The sequence below is a fragment of the Haliotis rufescens genome, unplaced genomic scaffold (genome assembly GCF_023055435.1).
Source record: "Haliotis rufescens isolate VD_foot unplaced genomic scaffold, xgHalRufe1.0.p SCAF_5, whole genome shotgun sequence".
Classification (NCBI taxonomy): Eukaryota; Metazoa; Mollusca; class Gastropoda; order Lepetellida; family Haliotidae; genus Haliotis; species Haliotis rufescens.
The window spans coordinates 54,916,811-54,938,663 of record NW_025964223.1 but is presented as its reverse complement, the minus strand read 5'-3'; the positions used below and the strand labels follow the sequence as shown (position 1 = coordinate 54,938,663).

Here is a 21,853-nt window from a genome sequence, read left to right as displayed (position 1 = left end):
TGCATCAACAAAAAGTCTGTATATACTTACACCCCATTTATGCAACACAAATGTTGATTTCACCACATTCACCTCCCTCGTGAACAGTAGCTTAATTGCACGCATGTACAGTAGCTTAATTACACGTTCTGGAAATCCCACATGACTTCGACATATCCAACGTTTCGTTATATGCAAGTGTGGTATCTATCTGAACTGTTTAATATTTGTTGGGGTTTTTTTTGTCGCCGCACTCCGCAATATTCCAACTATATGAGGGCGGTCTGTAAATAATCCAGTCTGGACCAGACAATCCAGTGTTTGATATTATGAGCATCGATCCACACAATTGGGGTCGATGACATGCATCAACCAAGTCAGCGAGTCTGACCACCCGATTCGTTAGTCGCCTCTTGCAACAAGCATAGTCGCCATTTACGGCAAGGACTGTTTTATAAGAATATGGTGGATGTTTTCAGATGTAAAACAAAGCACCGTGACCTACAAACCATACCGTGTGTGATTCACTGCCAATTGGATACATAATGATGGATTAAGAGAGTAATGATGTAAAAAACTAATGCATTTGATAAATTGCAGCTTGTTACTGGTTCGCAGTTTGATTTCGTATCAAGCATGACAATCAATCAACGTCAGCAGGAAAAAGACACGAACAAAGATGTAAATATTTAAAAATAATTTATTTTATGACTTTCATCATTTGCAGGAGGCGTGAAGGAATTTTCTTCACATAAATCTGATTGTCATCAAGTACGTAGTACCCATGAAGATATACATATATACAATTCTCTTGGAGACATTATGACATGCTATATACAATGACTGGAATGAAAGAGACATTTGGAATGCAATTCCCGTATTTGTACAATCACAGACTTAAGGATCACGACCCATACAACAAGCAGGTGTGGCGCGCTAATGCTGCACAGGAGACCAGACAAGGCTAATTAGAGACCATTCGTAATTAGCATGCAATTAGAATTGTATTAATTAGTGACGATTCAACATGACATCGATGATATACAATCAAGTCAAATGAAATACATTATTTTTCAATGTTAGCGTATATTCAAAAAGCAAAATAAGGTGATGAAATTAACATTGAAATTTTGGGTACTAAATTTGGAAACATTAAATTTACATGACTTGAATTTGAAATATAATCACTATTCGTATATATCTTATCTGTGAAAATCCGAAGATTATTAAACATAATTAGAGTTGTTTAAATGAAAGTTATTAATATACAATATGACTTCAAGTCAGAAAAAAAGGTTAATAGGTTTTTAATATGACTAAACAGACTTCGGAACATATTTTAGTCGTTAAAACGACCTTGGAGCCTCTGGCGAGTGAGTATTTAGTTAAACATGTTGCAGTTACAGTAGGACTGTAACTGGGATATCACTGCACTCTGCTAAAATTTGATATCACTTGTTATCATCACAACAGGCCTTGTATCCCCGTTACCGTCTAGCTTATAACCTGAAGATGAGACAAAACATGCTGATAGCCACAAGGGACGGCTATATGAATCACCTATATCTAGTATCTCGCTGATACACGCTAGAGATACCGTATCTCTAGAATGCTAGATATCTCTTACCCGATTAAATATTTGAAATTTCAGTCAATAATAAAATGCTTGATATATACATACATTTGTGATGTTGTTTCGTATCGAAGCGTTGATTTATACACAAAACAATGAGAATACGAAATATTGTCCAATTTTTGTAAAACATTTTTTCAGTCATGTTTATCAATTGTGTTCGCCTCACCTCCAGGTTTAAACTTCCTACCTTGCCTCACCCTGTCGCCTCACCCCCGGCTGACAGTAGGGTCGTCATCATAACATTGACCCCCACACACGACTGGGGCTACTATAGCACTTAAACTATATAGCACGTACTTCACTTAAGTTGCACTTTCATTTTAAGAGGATAGAACTGTTTTCCAACACGCAAAGAAGGTTAATACTGGCATACTTTAGTCCCTTATAGTGTTAATACTATCAGTATTTTAGCAAACTAACAGGGATTCGTATTTTGTGTACCCCCAGTCGTGTATGAGAGGCTAAACATAATTATCACAATGGTTAGCTGCCATATTGCAGCTCGCATTGACTAATTTGGTTGTAAACGTCTTTTAAACGTTCTTTCAATATTTTGATATTTTTCTGTGGGATATACGGTAAGGACGAATGCAATGTCTCCTCTTCTGAGAAGAGTCTATGGAGCTCCTGTCCTATATTGTCATTTTTATATAACTTTTTCACCGCCTCCGCAGTACTTTGTTTATACACACATAAAGATTTCAACAGTGCGGAGTGGTACCCCGTGTATTTGTCCAGTAAACGGTATCCATGGAAAAGTCCGGACTCGTTGTCCAGGAAGAGAAGGTTTCCGGACGGAGCCCTTTCCAGGTTGTGAGCGGGATTGTTCATCATCTGCTCATTCCACTGGCGATTGAACATATTGTTGACCATACGGTCAAGATTAGCGGTCAGATAGTCAAACACAATCAAATCTGACCACTGCATTAAATCACACACATGGCTGATGGGTTTACCTCTCCACATATCATCAGTGGGATGAACTTTCCTGGAATTCTCTTTGAGGGATTCGGGAATGTAAGCGGGGTTTAGATTGTCAACCCATTCGGTGAGGATGACCACCTTGCCGTCGGCCCACTGAGAGTCGGAAATGTCCAGATGGACGGCCTTCCACTGGTCACTCACTCTGTCCACTCTGTGGAGGGAGGATGGGGGCAAGTTGGTCATATTTAGAAGCTTGGCAAGGTAGTAGGAGTATATCTCTCCTTGTATCTGGTCAGTGTTGAGTCTGTATCTCACACACGCTTTAGAAGCGTCATCAAACGTCACTAGGCGGTTCTGCATACGTCCGCAACCCTCCTCCATTTTGACAATGGCAGCCGATGTCGACTTAATCCGCCATGCATCAGTATCAGTCTTGGTAAATCCCTTTGGACACTGACTCTCTAGATCTCGCGCCCAGTGAATGCCTGATGTCATCGGGGCTGAACCTAGCACTTGATCACTCCCACCCGTGGTCTTAGCTTTTGAATTGTCCTCAGAAGCTGCTGCAACTTTTGAATTCGACTTGACCTTCACTCTTAGCGACACAGACCCCTGACTCTTGGCTAAGGAAGCGTCCGTATCCACCCTTCCACGAGGCGATCTTCCCCCCTCGGAATGTAATGAATTGCTATCCTGTTTACTTTGCCCGAAGTTCGATTGCACCTGATCCGAATTTCTGCTTGGTTGCTTTCCATTCACATCAAAGAAAACTGAGTCTTTTCTTCCAATATTATTTGCATTGTGCACAAAGCTACCCAGTCCGATTTCCTGATCAGGCGAACGGATGGGAATTGGTTTCGATAAAGTCCTCTCATTGTCTGCGTTGGTATCACTGGACACGGTATATTGGCCTTGGGGTGATTCGAGTCCATGGAGGCTTCTCCGGTGTCGAAGGATACCATTTGAACCGACGAAGTTGTTGTCGGCAGGTAGAGTGTCCACCGGGAGCTGGACGAAAAGGCCGATGATGACGCCGAAGGTGAATCCGATTCCTGTCATGACGATGACCACAAACCTCATTATCCACTAAACCACAAAGTAGAGAGCGGAACTCGAGATTCCGCAAATGACAGTTAGTTCAGATCACAAGGATGCGAAACACTCCTCTTTCACTCGAATACGATTTTAGGAATTTTGTCCGGTACAAGCACACTCCATCACGTAACTGTCACTGAGACTCCATCATAACGAAGGACGTTGTCAGGCTATTCCAATCTCGTCTGTTGCGGAAATCAACTGTCGTCTGCTTCCCTGTTCTGTATCAGCGCGTGATCTTGTGTGGGGTAAATTCACTGACAAATTGATATAAATACTCAATAAACTCACTGTTATCTTTGACAGTTGAAGTGTCGTCTGCTCGACTGTTCACGTGCGTCTCAAAGTACAACACTGATGTATGAAGGCATCTAGGCGGGATGGTTTATATCAGTGTCCAGGTCTGATTTGGTCCACTCAGTGACAAAGGTTGACAGTTTATCACATCCTTATCCACGTTCGACAGTTTGAACTAATTTGCTGTATTGTTATCGCTGGGCTTGTCAGCAGGAGATCTGTTCACTCAGCGAAGTCGCAACTCACACCCAAGCCGTGATCACAACATCCCGATACTCCAACACACTGTCCACTACACAACACGCTGACCGGTGTGGTGGACTCTCACTGTCGTCTGCTCCAGGTAGATGTCGCGATTCACCTGATCAGCGTCTGTTCACTCACTGACTTGCAACATTCCTTACTCCATATATACTCCCATCATCTTCTTCCAATCCGTTATCTGAAAAGATACATTAGAAAAACAAAGTCAGTCCCACTGTGAACGTGTGAATGTCATTTGTTATCGAGCTCGCCACAGCTTCTCTACCCCATGACGCAGTTTGCTTTCAATGAGCGTCTGCTACAAAAGCCTCCCCGAGTGTTGACACTACTCCCCTCCGTGTGAAAATCCCTACCACGCATGCGCACCAACTGTCAATTACACCGTCGCTTCAACCAACGAACGACTGCTATTCGTTCGTACCGCCCGACCACGCTAGAACGGACACATTAATTGCAATTCAACCGTCATCTCCCCGCCTTCTTTGCTTAGAGTAACTATACCACGGCTACCGGCGTCAATTTCGTCTCCCACCTGTAGCATGTTAAAAGTATCATAGACAACCTACATGTTTAAAAGCAAAATATAGCTCTTGTTTTATCCCCGCAGGTAGCGACTGCCCCATACAGCGACAGGCGACATCATCTCTGGCAAAGATTGAATGAATACGCCCTAATTTGGAAATCTTCTCGGCCTGACGTATTGTCTGTCGTCTGGGACGAATACCTAAGTTCAGTCAGAAGAGATTTAGAGCGTGGGGTGGCTAGATTATTATCAGTGGTCGAGTATATCGTCCCCACACGATAAGATCAGCGGAGGAAATCGGGTTTAGTACAAAATGAGGCGACAAATAATTGGTAGACAACGTTGACTGGATGGATCTTATGATCTTAGAGGCTTTTGAGTTTGTGATTAAAGTTCGCTACAATACCTGTTCAGTTTAATACATTCTTTTAAATGAGTATTGGAATATCATAATACTAGAAATACTCTATGAAATAGGTCAGGGAAATATAAGTAGTTTATTGGCATTCGTGGAGATGATATGAGTTATAATAATTCAAATTTGTGTTTTTGTACACATACAGTTATCAAAAACCTGTAGATTAAGTGTTCTAAAACACGTCATAAGCATAAAAGTTAAATAAAACTCACAGCAACATATAGCATATTTCCTTGAAATAGTCTTATTACATAATGAATTAGACATGTTAACAAAAAAGAAAATATGATATTTCCAGAATCTGAAAGGTTCAAATATTTTCATGTAATGTTGTTTCAAGCCGATTCAAAATAAATCCGTGTCAACACAAGTTAAAAGATTATAATCACAGTAGTCGGATTATAATCTAGCATCCTTACGGATCTGATCACAGTGATTTCATTGTGCCTACTCCAATTAGCCAATTGTTTATACTGTCACTAAGTCAACCTTAAACCCTGCATTCGGTTATGACATAGACTGAACAAACATTGAACAATGCGGAGCAAATTAAAGCTTGTTGCCCCTGACCTTAAACCTATTGTACAAGTGTGATTTGTAACAGTTTAGTTTACTGAGTCGACCGGCCGGATTTTGCTGACTTAGCCATGGCATGGCCAGTGGCCAGCGACAGCCGTAGGTCAGTTAAACAAACAGTGGTCACTAATTGCTATTTCGATGTGTGTGTTTGTACACAAGGGTAAGAAAGGTCGCTAATGACTGTTGATAGATGTCAGGATATGACCTATGACATGGGGACAGAACGACCTGTGACCTGACACACGACAGTTCAATATTTAATCTGACACTAAATTTTCATTCTTTTCATTCTTGAAAGTAAACAGTAAGTGTATGGAGAATATGTTTAATGTACAATTTGAGACGTTTGAAATGTGACGGGGCCCGTTACAAGCAGTAAAACATTAAACCTAGTCTGTCTCCCAGACCCTCGGGGATTTTATTAAAAAGGAGTCCAACTCTAGCCTAGAATGATTTGGCAAGTCTAGATTGCGTCATCTCAGCCCTGAAATTAAGGATTGTTCTGGGCTCCATTTAGATTTTATTCTTCTTATTTTGTATATATATCTTATATTTCTGTTTGTGACTTAACGTAAGTCTACATAAAACCGTTTGTACCGTTATATCATATACGAAAAACGACGTTCATAAACAGATCTTGGTTTGACGTCTTGTTCCACAAAATCGCACAATACTAACAGTTGCCGTATGTAGAGTATATATTATTATATACACATGGTATATATGACGCGGAAACACAGAAAAATGTCGAAAGTCGTATCCAAGTTAAAAACCTTTAACCAAGGCTTTAAACGCATAAATTCAATTTCTCAACGCGATGTTAACGCGACAATGCATCAAGTTGCCAATGCACTTCTCCACTGTTATAAAGTGTGTGATATTTGACAGCCAAAAACAAGCAAGCAATATTGCGGTTGGAAGGCCCCATCTTGTTATTGTAATAAACGATTGACAGCACGCTTCCCTTTCTGCAGCATCGAGCAGCGTGTGATATTTGAACCGATGCTAATTAATTCAATTTTTTTAACTCGGCGTTCCAAACGTCTCGCTTCTGTGAAAGGGGAAACAAAGTCGCGTTTCGTCCTCAAGAAAAAAGTTGAAATTAACAACATAAACATGTTTGGCAAGCAATGTTTGATACTTTTTATGCCATGTTGGATATTGTTGACTGTGTCTCTGACGAATACGTGAGAGTCATGTGGCTCGCATCAGTCAGCCCCTCGTGCATCTGGTTGATATGAGACCTGCACGATGATAACATCTGTTTTGCTTATCAGATTAATATATCTTTCATTTTTTAGCACATTCACATTAAAGTAGATCTTACGAAAAAAGAAAACGAGATTGGATTTTTTGGGCTTATGAAAACACTTCCAGATAATTAACACATCTCGCCAGTCGACGCTAAGCTTAAAATCTCTCTTGTGGCAGTTGGGGATGAAATAGCACACGTTATAGAGCTGAGAAAATTAATTTGATACTTTTTACAGGTTGTTGTCGAGTTGCCAGCGGACAAACCCTTAAATCAAGGAATATTGCACCAAAAATAGCACCTCATAGTATTAGCCTATGACAACTCTGCCTGTCGTGAGCCCCCATGAGAATGGAGATGATTATCGTTTATGTTTTCTAGAATACAACTCATTATGCAGTAAAGGTTACATTGGAAAAACGTGTCTAACTTGAGTAGGAGAGCTTCGAAAACTAATCAGGAATCCTTTTGTACCGTTCGGCACACACCTTAACTTAATAACTAGAAACTGACACTGATGAGTGTCGTTGATAAAAGAGGAGTTATGATTTCTTGATTATGTAAATTGTTTTTCAGCAACCTGTTGATGACGCGTATATCAACACGATCATTATGAATTGTGACAGGCAAACATTTAAAAGCCAATCCAAAGAAACGCCTGCTTATTTCAGTACTTGATAAGACCTCGTATGGTAGCGAGTCTGCAGGGCCATATATTTGTTTTACGGGTTTTATTACTGAATAATTTGGTCGGCAGGTCGCAACAAAAAGGACATTTTAGGGGCTTTGTGATAAATCAGCTCAGTAGGTGGAAATAAAAAATAAATTCGATACCAGAGTGTTTAATACCTGCGCTTTCCCTATTTTCAAGTATTAGAACTGCACTTAAGACAGTGTTCAAATATTAAGTCGGTGGCCTAAAAAACTTTCACAACCTTAAAAGATATACCCCTCAACTCACCCCCCACTATTCGATGGGGGAACCGTAAACCAACTAAAATATGTACGGGCAGAAGAAGATATATGTGATAAAACTCGTATGGTAATACAGTAGACTACGGTTAAAACGAACACGCTTATAACGAACTGACCGATATAACGAACTTACTTTTTGGCCCCGACTATTTGCTGTAGTTATGCTGTGCATATGCTTATAACGAACTACGGTTATAACGAACTAAAATTAGTAGTCCCTTTGAGTTCGTTATAACCGTAGTTTACTGTACTTTTTTTCAGATTATGTGACTGATTATTTTCTGTTTCCTCCCTCGTTATAACACCCAACAGTCCAAAAGAGATCAACACAATTTACACTAACATCTTTGACGTATGCCTAATTAAACTGTCAAGTATTTAATCACCTAAAACAACACTGATACAATTCATTTATCACAATTTAGTTAATTTCTAATGGTATTCTTAAATGAATAATAGTTCAATTTGTGTGCATCGTGTGGAAACCATTCGCACTGATTCCCACATGGCCACTTACAATACCATCATACATAAGAGATAACATTTATCTTTGTGTAAAGAAACACTACAATCGAATAAAATTCAATGAATTATGTAACCTTGGGGTAAACTACAGGCATGAACATATGGCTATAACTTCACATGAATCACAGAATCAACCCCCTTTCATGTGTTTTTTTCGAAACAAAGGCGCACACATAAAAGGCCTAATTGTTCCCAAAATATTGTAGCAAAATCCCGATGGCAAGATTTCGGTCTTACAGGTACCTTCTGTTAGCGCTTAGACGCGAGCCACTGAAACAACGACCAAGGCAAGTCGTATGGTTGTGCCAAGATTCGCCCTATTAAACACGCGGGGAACCTTTGATGCGCTCCCGAATGAGCCAAGAGAGCAAAAAACAATAATGAAATCTTCATGAACATTGGGGAGAATCCGACTGTTTATCCCCGCTTGATTGGACGAAATCAAATCGTACCTGTATGCTTCAATTACTCCGCAGGTAAGTCATGAATAATTCGCCGTTCTATAAACATGATAAAAGACTTGATGTCGGACTGTTCTTTCTCACCCTACTCAAGGCAATTGCGTATTAAAAATTAACGTCAAATGCTTCTTTGCAAGGCAGATGTCAAGAAACCATCTCTATCTGCTGTTGTTAGTTTATAAGGAACCGTCTCGCCATGGAAAGAATAAATATAAAGTATATCATGTTCCCGTCATGTACTCCATTAAGCACCGCAAACTGAATGTCCAACGCCATGAGAACATTCACATTCTAACGCAATGTTTATATAAATGTTTTATAGGAGATATTTACAATTACAATTTGGGGTGGTGGGGTAGCCTAGTGGGTAAAGTGTTCGCTCGTCACGCCGAAGACCCGGGTTCGATTCCCCACATGGGTACAATGTATTACGCCCATTTCTGTGTCCCCCGCAGTGATGTTGCTGGATTACTGCTAGAAGGCGCGTCAAACCACACACTGTTAAACAATTAACTCCGGATGTGTCGAACTCCGGATATGAAGAACTCATACAAGGGACCTGGTTATCTGTTCGTTATATGAAGATCGCATGTACTGTACCCGTGCCCTCTTCAGTTCCGAATAAAGATTCATATAAAGATCGTTAGTCGCATGAAACATAATTCGAAACTCATTTCCCATCAGATTTGAATCGTATTATCCAACCTCCGTTGTTATTTATAGTATTATATATTTTAATGACATACAACTATTTAATATACAACCCGACAACAAAAAAACCCTCCCAAGCCCCGACCCCAAGAAAACCAAACACACATACCACCCCATCCCACCCCTTGCCCTACCCCATAATTCCTCAACTAGAGTCGTGTTTTTTTCCTGTTCTCGTGTGACAAATACATTGAAAAAAATTAAGGAAGCGTTCGTCTAAGCGATTAAATAATAACAATTTTATGTCATATCAGTTCCTTTAATCAATATCGCGAGCAATTTGTGAACACATGAGACAAAAGATTGCGATACTAAAGTATACAAACTATGATAGTTTGCCAATTCTGATAGCATCAAAACTCAGAACCTTTCCTGTCCCCGCGGTATGATTGCCCACTGTCATTTGGTGCAGAAAAGCAACATTCTATCGGTATTGTGTATGATAAATCTCCACACGCGAGGGTTCGTGATGGGACCATTTACCCATTTGTTAAGTTCTAATTTCACGAAACCGTAATCCCGTACGTTGATCGTATTTTGAAATAAGACCCTACAAGATCCGCGTGTGTGCATGACGTGACAGTCAACAGATAATAAATTAGTGTCATCTTGCTTGAAACAAAGGAGTCTTTAACCATGAAATATTTCGGTCAGCCGTGGGGGTCAAATCCCTGTACCCGGGGGTAGATCTTTCAAAGACTCCTACCCAAGGGACAGGACGGACGATTGGTGTTTTGTTCATTCTCGGGTGTCCACACTTCATCAATGTCAACTTAAGACTGACAGAAAACTAATTAGGATTAAGCACGTGTTGTATTCTTGTCATATAAGACATAGTTGTGGACAGAGGATATCAAATGAAGTAATAAAGGCCACTTAAATTTCAACGGTACATCAAATATTGTAGTAAGTTAAGATTGTTCTTCAGTATTAATTAGGATTCAGACAAGAACATGTTTTGTAGCAGTTTTTTGTAATGTAAGAAATAGTTGTGAACAGAGGGTATCAAATGAAGTAATAAAGGCCACTTAAATTTCAAAGACACATTAAACATCGTAGTAGGTTGAGACTGTTATTCAGTATTTATTAGGATTAAGACAAGGAGATGCTCTTGTAGCAGTATTTTGTAATATAAGCAATAGTTGTAGACAGGTATCAAATGAAGTGATAAAGGCTACTTAAATTTCAATGACACATTAAACATTGTAGTAGGTTGAGACTGTTATTCAGTATTTATTAGGATTAGGACAAGGAGATGCTCTTGTAGCAGTATTTTGTAATATAAGAAATATTTGTAGACAGGTATCAAATAAAGTGATAAAGGCTACTTAAATTTCAATGATACACCAAACACTGTAAAAAGTACTGTTCTTTAGTATTATTAGGATTCAGACAAGGATATGTTCTTGCAGTAGTTTTTCTTTTGTTCTTTTCAGTAAGTCTGAGACAGGGGGTATAAAATGAAGAAATAAAGGCTCCTTAAATTTCAACGATACATCAAACATTGTAATAAGTTAAGACTGTTATTCAGTAATAATTACGATTAAGACAAGGAGATGTTCTTTTAGCAGTATTTTGTAATATAAGAAAAAGTTATAGACAGAGGGTATCAAATGAAGAAATAACGACCACTTAAATTTCAATGATACATTAAACATTGTAGTAGGTTAAGACTGTTATTCAATATTTATTAGGATTAAGACAAGGAGATGATCTTGTAGCAGTATTTTGTAATATAAGACCTATAAGTGAGTGAGTATGGTTTAACGCCGCTTTCAGCAATATTCCAGCAATTTCACGGCGGGGGACACCAGAAATCGGCTTCACACATTGTACCCATGTCGGGAATCGAACCCGGGTCTTCGGCGTGACGATCGAACGCTCTAACCACTAGGCTACCCGACCGCCCCTTGTAATATAAGAAATAGTTGTAGAAAGAGGGTATCAAATGAAGTAATAAAGGTTCTTCTACTCTCGAATAGATGATAGAAAACAAACAGCACAATGCAACGTCAATACCTGGACAGCGGAGCGCACTATCCACTAAGCTTCTCTGGCGACGAATATGCATGCAATGTGGATTGCTCACAAGAAATACATACTTATTGCTATAGATTTCTGTGACCATGACATTGACACAAATACAACAATTTTGTTGCTAGTACAACAGCTGTGAAGGACAGGGACATATTGCCGTTATATTATCCACGGTGCATTTGAATAGCACAAGCACCTAGCGACACCGTGGTATTTAGGCCATAGTGTAACAGGTGATCGGTTCATTAAAATTTGTGTTTGTTTAAAATAAGTGCAAATGATTTGAAATGGGCTAATTAAACAACGCCCACGATGCAATGCTGATTGCGGGATGAGGGTATTGACTGATGTATTGGTTATTAGAGGTGAAATGGGGTTTGCGTCGTGTTTAAGGTCATTGCACTTATATAGCGACTTGCTGTGTGTGTGTGTGTGTGTGTGTGTGTGTGTGTGTGTATTCCGGACAAATGCCGGTTAGTGCTCGTCTACTGAGATACCATGCCGCAGTTTAACATGAATACCCCACTCAGACACAGTATACTGACTCCGAGCCGACCAGTCCTTGTTTTAGCCCCTGAATGCCGAGCGCCAGACAGGGTAACAACAAGTACCATCTTTTAACGTCTTTTGGTATGTAGAGGCCGGGAATCGAACTCTCGACCTGATGATTTTAAAAACGTGTAGAAAATAAGTCATATTACTGCATGTAAGCATGACGCAGAATGAAAGCCCCAAGCGATCATTTCTCACCACTTTAGTGATATCCACGACCATGGGAATCTAAACAACGATTATAGGACTCTAGCACGTTTAAGGGGAGCATCTCTGCACTGCGAAATGCGCCGCTTTAGACACCTATAGTCATCCTATACCCCCAAACAAGAATTATATATACATCACACATTGTTTATGGATAGCAACTTCTTTTATTCTTTGTACGGCCTTTAGAGCTACTTCTTGCTCCTTCATCAGGTGAATGCTATCCATAAAAAGTGGCATGTATTCATGTTCTCCCGAATTCTAAATACCTATACAAGACTTCAAGAATTTTAAGTATGAGTGAGTGAGTTGGGTCTAACGCCGCTTTTAACAGTATTCCAGTTATATCATGACGTGTCAGCTTAATGTGGGAGGAAAGCCCGAAGTGATGCAGGTCTCAGACGTTTACCACTTCGGTGAAACCCACGGGCACGGGTATGGTGCTGACAAACCTAGAAACATAGTTGGGGCGAACCGGGATTCGAACCCACAATCATAGGTTTCCGGCGTGCCCAAGGGACGCAACTCTGACAGCGAATCGCGGCGCCTTAGACAACTGGGTCACCCGTGCCCCCTTTAAATAGGAACACAATTGAATAAAGGTAATCGTATACGACAATGGCACTAGGTAACTCATGGGCCAGCTCACCCCTAATCTAAACCCCATACATTTCGATCTAACTAGCAGGAAACACTCTGCCAATAGCCCTGGTTGTTGAGGAGGCAGATAGTTTTTGTTCTAACTAAAGTGGATGAGAGGTTTTAACAATGCTCAATCCGGGCCTGAAGTCACAGTAACTGTGTCCCTAATTATGTCTGCATACCTCCCTAGAGTGTCGCTGGAACCACGTGGATGTACTAAGCCTAAAAACAAGGCACATGCGACACTTAATGCCCAAAATACCGAATCAATTCATCTCCTGGCGCGCCCAGCGGTAATAGAATTAGTTCCAGACCTTTATATTTTGTCTTTATTGGCAGCATTCCTGGGATACGGCCTTGTGACAGAATTCTTGGAATATGTCACGTGACGCAGGAAAAACACGTGCTGCACGGTGTATAGGCGTAATGGGTTCTGTTGATTTTCTGTTTTTGTGTACCAAAATATCAGAACAGATGGGATAGGAAATATGTTCTGTTAATCAATTCAGATATTGCAAGAACTCGCGACATTTCTTTTCCGTGATGCTAAAATGCTCTTGTTTCAAGTGGGGGATGGAAATACTCTTGAGAAGTAATTCCTTATGTCATGGAATGCTGTTTTATAACGGTAAAATACGTCGTTGTCCCAGTGCGTCGGGAAGGTCAAGTGCCGTGACATATTATTATGTACAATACTTTTAAGTATTTGTACATATTCGATGTTATGTATTTTTGAGATAACTATTTCAGACAAATATGCAATAACTTAAAGTTACGATTTTGTTAAAGAAAACCGGCAAACGCTTTCAGTTTTCAATTTCAATTTCAATTTCTGAAACCGCTGATAAACATTTCCCGAAAATATCCTATTCCAATATGAACTTAACCATCCTCATTTGTTGGTCAGAGTATAAATATATGAATGTGATGACTTGTTAAGTACAGACCCCATTTAATACATAGGCCTATTTTCCAACGTTTGAGGGGCGGTCGGGTAGCCTAGTGGTTAAAGTGTTTGTTCGTCACGCCGAAGACCCGGGTTCGTTTCCGGACATGGGTGCATTGTGTGTAGCCCATTTCTGGTGTCCCCCGCCGTGATATTGCTTGAATATTGCTAAAAGCGGCGTAAAACCATACTCACTCACTCACTTCTAACGTTTGTATTGCACATCTTAATGTCAAATAATCGTATCATTAATAGATGAATAAACAAATTCTGTTATAACAGCATCATTACTCATTTACCAATGTTCATAGGTTATGTTTAGTAAATAAATTAAAACTAGTTTCTGTCTTTTCAAAGAATTGCGTTTCAATCTGTCAACATACAGTTCAACCTACCGTAAAGGAACACGTCAGCTTCTCAAGGTATCGATGAGTTTATCCAACATCGCTGTATAGACTCCCGAATGCAACCCTCACCAAAAGCCAACATGCCCACAACGATGTATTTGTCTCCGATACTATCAGCTGTACCCCTCTACTTCCTTGTTCCGCTTGAACATGGGAGTGAAAACAGCCTATACCGCAACACACGGTTCGATTCCACAACGCGACTTTCAGCCAGTCAGGAGTAGACTTGCACACGTCTCCAAATCAATAATTATTACTTTAAATCATAAGTTCTCGATTATGTAAATAATAAGAATCCGTTTTCCCTGTAGGAGACTGGAGTCCTTAGACATATCTAAACTTGCCTATTTGGAGGATAGAATTACACACATCCATGAACTTTTCTTTCAGTACAGCCTTGAGCAATGCTAAGTCAGGAGGGGAGGTCTCGCTATGTGCCGGTACTTTCACGCCAGGACAGATGCCACAACAGAACATATGCTGGTACATGGCAATGTGTGTACTACAACCGTCAGGTCCTTAGTAACATGACGTCAACGATGTAGGGAAACCTGCTAGAAAGATCCAATATTATTGCTGGTTCTTGTTTAAATCTGTCAATGTTCATGCAATCCTTTGAAGCGGTTTCTCAATAGGGACATGCTTATGTCGTGTTGGTAGATTCTGGAACGTCTTCACCAACGACACCGACAACACCGCGGCACTACAGCGAACGGAATTGGATGCATGTATTAATTACCACGTGTCATTATATATACACACTGAAACAGGCGCCTCAATTGAACATGTCAGAAAATGACCAATGGCCAAACGGACTTCATCAGAAGATCGTAAAACACTCCCGGAATATACACAGATAGGTGTGGAGGTTTTGCAGAATCACTGCATTAAATGCACCAGCGCCATTCCACATGGCCTTGTGTGCCAGTCATACCACAAGCCCAACGTCTCGACGTAGAGTACCAAGTACCAGCGCCTGATACCATCACACAACCACCACCTTCTGCTGTCCGCTGAGGATGAATGCTCTCAGAACAAGTGTTTGGCACCGAATGTGGGTGACCCCGATGTTTTGACAAGTGCTAACGCAGGATTCCAACATGCTCCCCATTCTAAACCCCGGACGAAGGAGCAGAACAACAAAGAGAAATCAATCTCATTTGAACAGAGACATAGGCAAGTATCCTGTGTGGCAATCATTAGTGCACTGTACCGCCTCAGTAGAAACGCGATGCTTCATGTACAGCTACTAGCAATACCCACACAGTTTCACCATATAAGTACATATCAATTGATACATATATCGGTTTCGTGGTAATGATTTCTAAGGATCTGTTAATGAAACTCCAAGGCTTTGTAGTTTTTATCAATATCTTCGTATATATTCTTTTCATGAATAATATGTTATTTAAAACATTAGCTTTTGTAATGCAGTGTAAACAGCTAGTCCACAGATGTTCTACTTTTAAAAATTCTCAACTGTCCCTATTTATGGTATAATATTGAATAGAATTGAATTTTTTTTATTAATGTACATTTGGTCAGAGTTGTTCTACGATATGGATTTTTCATTTGTTTGGGAACAGCCAGCAGAGGTCTCTGGTTGCACAGCCAGTTTCGTTGGATACGAACTATTCTTGTGTGAAAGTCGAATAACATATTCTTATGATATTTTATCAGATATCTTACTTATGTCAATATTTATAACTTGATATGAACGAAGGGATATGTTCTTTTGTGTTTGTTCAACATCAGGTTGAGGTTAATAATGCCATGTTTTCCAACCAGGAATGGCTGCGGGTCGGGTTGCTGTCTCAACACGCATTACAGGATATCCCGAACACAGGCCAGGGACGCTGATAGCATCTTGAAACTATGAGTGTTAACTTTGTTTGTGGAGGTGTTTAACACAGGTAGAAGGAGGGTGGTTTTCTTCATCTGAAATCGGAACTAAGACGAGCTCCACATCTGCGATGCATAGAGTGACGCCATATTTGATGGGAGGGTGGACTTGAATTCTTGATAATGAATCACACTGCTTTTAGTCTTAGAAGAATTTTCGGAATTTAATATCGACAAACGAGAAAACTGAATTCCGCTCTTATTCTGCTTTTATCTTTTGAGTTGATTGGATAAAAAAAAATAGTACAATTGATTATTATGTCTAATATCTCGATAACAATTTCATCCAAAGAAATGCAAGGTGACTAATGGTGAGTATAAATTAGGTAATCCCATTGGTCAATTTGAACTAGGCATATCACATAGCGAAAACTATTTTTGTGTAAAGTATGGCAAACATGACACGTACACACGCGTCTATTCAGTCTGGGGAGATAGAATTATAACTAAGATATTTGCTACATCGATCAAACACATATAAAATTTCAGAAGTCAAATAAAACATTTCGATTTACCACGAATGGAAACTTCACAATGAAATATTATGAAAACATAACACCAAAATGAGAAGGGTTATGCAAAAACAAACATGTTTGGAATGCGTCCTCTCATGAGAACACTTTCATACAGGGGTGTGTGAATTTGGACGACATTTTCGATGCGTTTATCAGAAAAATACTTCAACACGGGGGAGGAGCGAATTGTTGCATTCCCTGTCTTATTACCGAGACTTAATGTCGGGGGTACGTTTCATCTAAATATCTATCCTTGTCTTGCCCTACCCTCGGGGACCACACCCCCTCCCCACCTACCGAGAGGGGCTACGGAACATTTACCAACACGAACATACCTCCCGCTCTCACAACAATAGAAGAAACTGAGCGGAAAATCAGACAAACACATCTTCCATTTTGGAGCCTCGCGGACCGCCAAGATTGTCCGGCATGGGCGAGAACCCACATGTAATGGAAGGACAATGCTTTGTTCTAAGAAGCAAGGATACCTCTCCATGACCTCTCTCTCCCCTCTATGTAGGTTCTTTGTGATGCTTAGACGAATGTGTGATACGACTCTGATGTTGGCGAAATGTGTCGGAATTTATTAGGGCTCAAAGGACCGCATGCTTATGGTTTTTGCCAAGGTCGTTGTGTATTAACATTGCACATATATACGTTTTTGAATCGGAGAAAACAGAGGTGTTTTGTAACTTAATAAACGCGGGGATTTGCCATTCAACGTTTTTTCTTGAAAGCCGTGTGGGGAATTTAGGATGTACGTACAGTACAGCAAGATCGTCCCACAAGTAACGTTGCACAGCGGTAAAAAGACTGAATGTGGGAAAGTTACGAATTCTTCTCGGGTCGAAATAAATTGTCCATGTCGTAACTGTTAAAGTATGTCGTTGGTGCAATTCCTTACACGAAGTAATGACCTTTTTCTCCACTTTCTTCACTTCTGTAAAAATACCCCATATGCAGACTGGTTAAATTGAAACGAGTTTCTTGGATTGCAAACAATACCTTAATTCCTGTATAGCCTTTTTGAACGGAATTGGGGTTTGCCGCACTGGATAATTACGCGGGGATCTTAAAGGTGATATTTAAAGCTACTGCATTATTTCAGGGTCGCGGTAAACATATTTTACAAAGTGGTATTTGTCCTACATGTGCAAATGTAATCGCCACGTGGGGGTGATATTTGTACTCACATACACTTCGCATAAACTGTCGGGCAAATAAGTATATATACGCTTGAAAATGGATTTGACCAAACAATTACAAACGTTATCAACCCGTTACTAGACTAAGAACAGTTGCAAAAACAATGAAACTTTTAAAAATTTAAAACACAACTACGATAGCCGTATCAAATACAACCGAATAACCATTTGTGTTGATTCATTCTTTGACACAATCAACACGGTGTATACTTTCTCTTGTCGAACAGCTTAGACCGAGAAAAAGATCTATCTACCAGATATGAAGATATTCAATCTAAAAATGCTTGCAAAGTTGAGAAAAAAATATACATTCGATAATACACCCACGTCGCTATTTAGTCACAGTAAGAAAGGGATACCGACGTTAATTGTGAACTATTGCTTTGGAATCCTACCTTTCGACAGAGATAATCCTTTCACAGCTCCAACAACGTTCACACACCTCCCGTAAATGTTCACATAAATCTATGTCCCTGGTAGAAGTGAACTTTCTCGCAGTTAGGCAGGATACGAGCTTTAGCTGAGCGACATGATTGTATAATCCACGACAAATGACAGCTTCATCGTCCTTTCGTGAGAATTGATGTCCGTTTCGCTGTAGCTTGTCGCTCTGCAGATCTTTATATGATAAACCTAATCCGCGGTCATCCCTTATCGCTAGACATGCTGGACATCACGTGACCTGTTAGTTACACGCCGGACATAGGTCAGACACACTTAGGGTGTAATATTATGAGGTATTACGTGTGTTACAAGTCACGTGATGTCTGGAGCACAGCTGATCAAAGTCGGGAAAGACAGACAGACAGATAGCTGGACGGTGTAATTAATGAGGGGATTACGCACAACAACTCGCGAACATGTTAAACTGTCGGAGGGTCCGGAAAGGCAATCAAACGATAAACATGTCGTATCAAGTGTTTTCTTGATCGCTAAGTGTTCACACTGTCCCATTTGTAAGTCGCAATGGAAACACACATTTCAAAGATAATTTCTCAAAACGTAAACAGGCAATTTCAAATATAAAAAAAATATTGTTCATTCTATTTTCCAAAGTGTTGCAGATTAATTATCAAAACTTTAGTGTTGATAACCAAGCCTACCGCGTAATATTATGGTAATGTTACACAATATGAACGGGATTTAGCATGTAAATGGTCACATTAAATGGTTTGTCTATAATTAAGCAACTATTCATAGCCTTTGTCGACGATAACGACACAAGAGTGGTGAGTGTGTTTTTACGCCGCTTTTAGCAATAGTCCAGCAATATCACGGCGGGGGACACCAGAAATAGGTTTCACACATTGTGCCCATGTGGGTAATCGAACCCGGTCTTCGACGTGACGAGCCAACGCTTTCACCACCAGGCTACCCCACTGCCCGACAGACACAAGAAGGGGATGCGGGTGATAACATTTTCTCATCGACTTATGAATAGTTAATCTTTTCCTTGACCATTAGCTGGACAACAGCTTGATCAGATGTCCGGAGCCTATCTGTCTGGCCATAATAATAGGTTTTTACCCTGTAATTTTCCACATAATATCCGCCTACAGCGCTATCATGTATTTTACCCTCACATGAAAGAGATGATTGTTGTGCTACAATAGCTACCCATCATTGCGACATCAAAGGGAAGGTCGGTGCAATTTGTGACAGAATTAACAAGAATAGGTACAAATTTAATCCCACGTGCACATTGTAACAGATCGCCCTTACTTGAGGGCCTTATCAGCGTGAATTTAGCTGTAAGGCATGTGGAGAAATAAGGAAAATTACAGGGCTGACCTATTGACATTTCAAATGTGATATGTACACGTAACGTGAAATTGACATTGTCCATGAAAGATGCGTATCATCGGCATGATTAATTATAGAAAAGTGTGCAGTTTGACTATCGAACTTGTATTTAATTTCAGGTGTCCTTGGAGCATCAATGATTGTCGGTTACCAAATCTGAAATAAGTTCGATTTCGCCGGTCGTTTTAATCTTCTATTACATTTTTAGTAGATGTTAATTGAATGATGTTTAAGTCTGATGTTAAAACGTACCTGTGAGATTATGAACCATGGATAAAAAATTCAAACCATTGTTAGTTATGCTTAAAATTATATACAAAAATAATTTAACTTCAATCAGGATATATGTTCAAATAATAAAAAAATGTCTGATGGTAGTTTTAAATGTCCTCTTGTGTCGCGATTATAACGGTATTGGCAAGCATAAATTGTCGTTTTTTTAAAACTTGTGTTCAGTGAACAGTGAAAATGTTTATGAAAACTCTTGACATGCATGTTGAATATACCTTGTCAACATTTGAACCGTGGTCGAAAACATGAAATGTACATCTTACCACTTCGCGTGCATTGCGTGCAGTTTGACATGTCTCGTGTGACACCTAGACACAACACACCCCGCAATACACACAGCCTCACCACAGACTCAAACACTCCGATATCCCCTCAATAAACTATTCAAATTTCAATGCGATCGACGCATTTCACAAAACGAGAGATTGTTGACATATTTCGATTCAGCTGTTGAGGCAATGCCATATATCATTCTACCCCTTGTATTTCCATTCGACCTTAACGCTTTGGAGAGATTTGATCACGAATGTGGCGTCCGGTAAACACCAGGGAGAGGGCCGCGTCAAGGTATAAAAGAGGGTTCGGGTGGGACTGAATAGAGAATCGTGAAGAAACGCCTGAGCACCCGATGACTTAGAATAAGGGTCAAGGATCAGAGGTCGTATGTCAGGGAAGAGATATCGGTTATTGTGAACGCAAATATATATGGTATTGAGGAAGATAAATTAAGAGGAAAAATGTCCATAATATAAATGTATTGTTAACCATTTGATATTTATGGCAGACAGAGAAATAAAGTTTATTATGGCTTTATCGGTATGTGTCAAAGCTATGGAATAATGTTGGATCAATTGACTATTACACAGCCCAGTAAGACGGGAGTTGAATGGAGCCTATTGAGATCGGTTGAATGTTTGTAGTTATAATGGTAATAGATGGTGATCCTGGCACCGACTGTACAGGGGGAATGTGAAATGCCAGTCATAGAATCAAATAGTGTCACATGTGAGATTTTAACAGGAATTCTTAATAAAACATTTGATATAGGTACTCGAATTTTAAAACAGGTTTACCCTTTTGTTTTCAACGACAAATATGAATAAAAACAAATAAATACTTTTAAATCCAATGATATATACATCAATTCATTTAATATTCACAAAACAAATAAATAAATAAATAAATAAATAAATAAATAAATAAATAAATAAATAAATAAATAAATAAATAAATAAATAAATAAATAAATAAACAGTTTTAGGCTCAATTAAAATTTGAATGAAATGTTTAGTTTCACTGGTGAGTTTGTAATTATTAAAAGACTCGATCCTCACCTGTCTTCCGTTGCTTGACGCACCCCCGTATGCAACACACAGAACGTCGTAATGACAAGCGTTAGAGCCACAACACAAACAACCTTCATGCGCAATCAATACTCCTCACAATGCGTGTATTGTTATTGCTGTGAGGATTATGCATACAAGCCAATCAGTAACGACCACACTTTCAATTTGCATATCGACTCCGCCCTAGCTCCGCCTCCCGCCCTAAAGCCTGATCGAACAGCAACGGTAGATACAAGGAAGAATGTTTCGATATATCAACGAATACATTATAGATGTAGAAAGTAGTGTGAGAGAGACATATGCTCAATGATGCACGAAGCGTAATGGCGGATAGCTGAGGGCGAGTCGAATAGTCGCGATC

General features: G+C 39.7%; 1 protein-coding gene across 3 annotated transcripts in view; it reads right to left on the bottom strand.

Annotated features, from left to right (window-relative positions):
* Window positions 1–661: 661 nt before the first annotated feature.
* Window positions 662–21,853, bottom strand: part of LOC124125887 (four-jointed box protein 1-like) — a 52,963-nt gene continuing 31,771 nt past the window's right edge. The window contains exons 1-2 of one of the 3 annotated variants that reach the window (XM_046489290.2): window positions 21,481–21,587; window positions 662–4,373 (exon numbers count right to left, since the gene is read on the bottom strand). In XM_046489290.2, the coding sequence (XP_046345246.1) occupies window positions 2,099–3,619 (1,521 nt within the window). In that variant the 5' untranslated portion in view covers window positions 3,620–4,373; window positions 21,481–21,587 and the 3' untranslated portion in view covers window positions 662–2,098. Of the gene's footprint in view, window positions 4,374–14,418; window positions 14,591–21,480; window positions 21,588–21,853 lie in introns of those variants that run through there. The other 2 variants (XM_046489296.2, XM_046489275.2) reach the window with 2 other exon arrangements.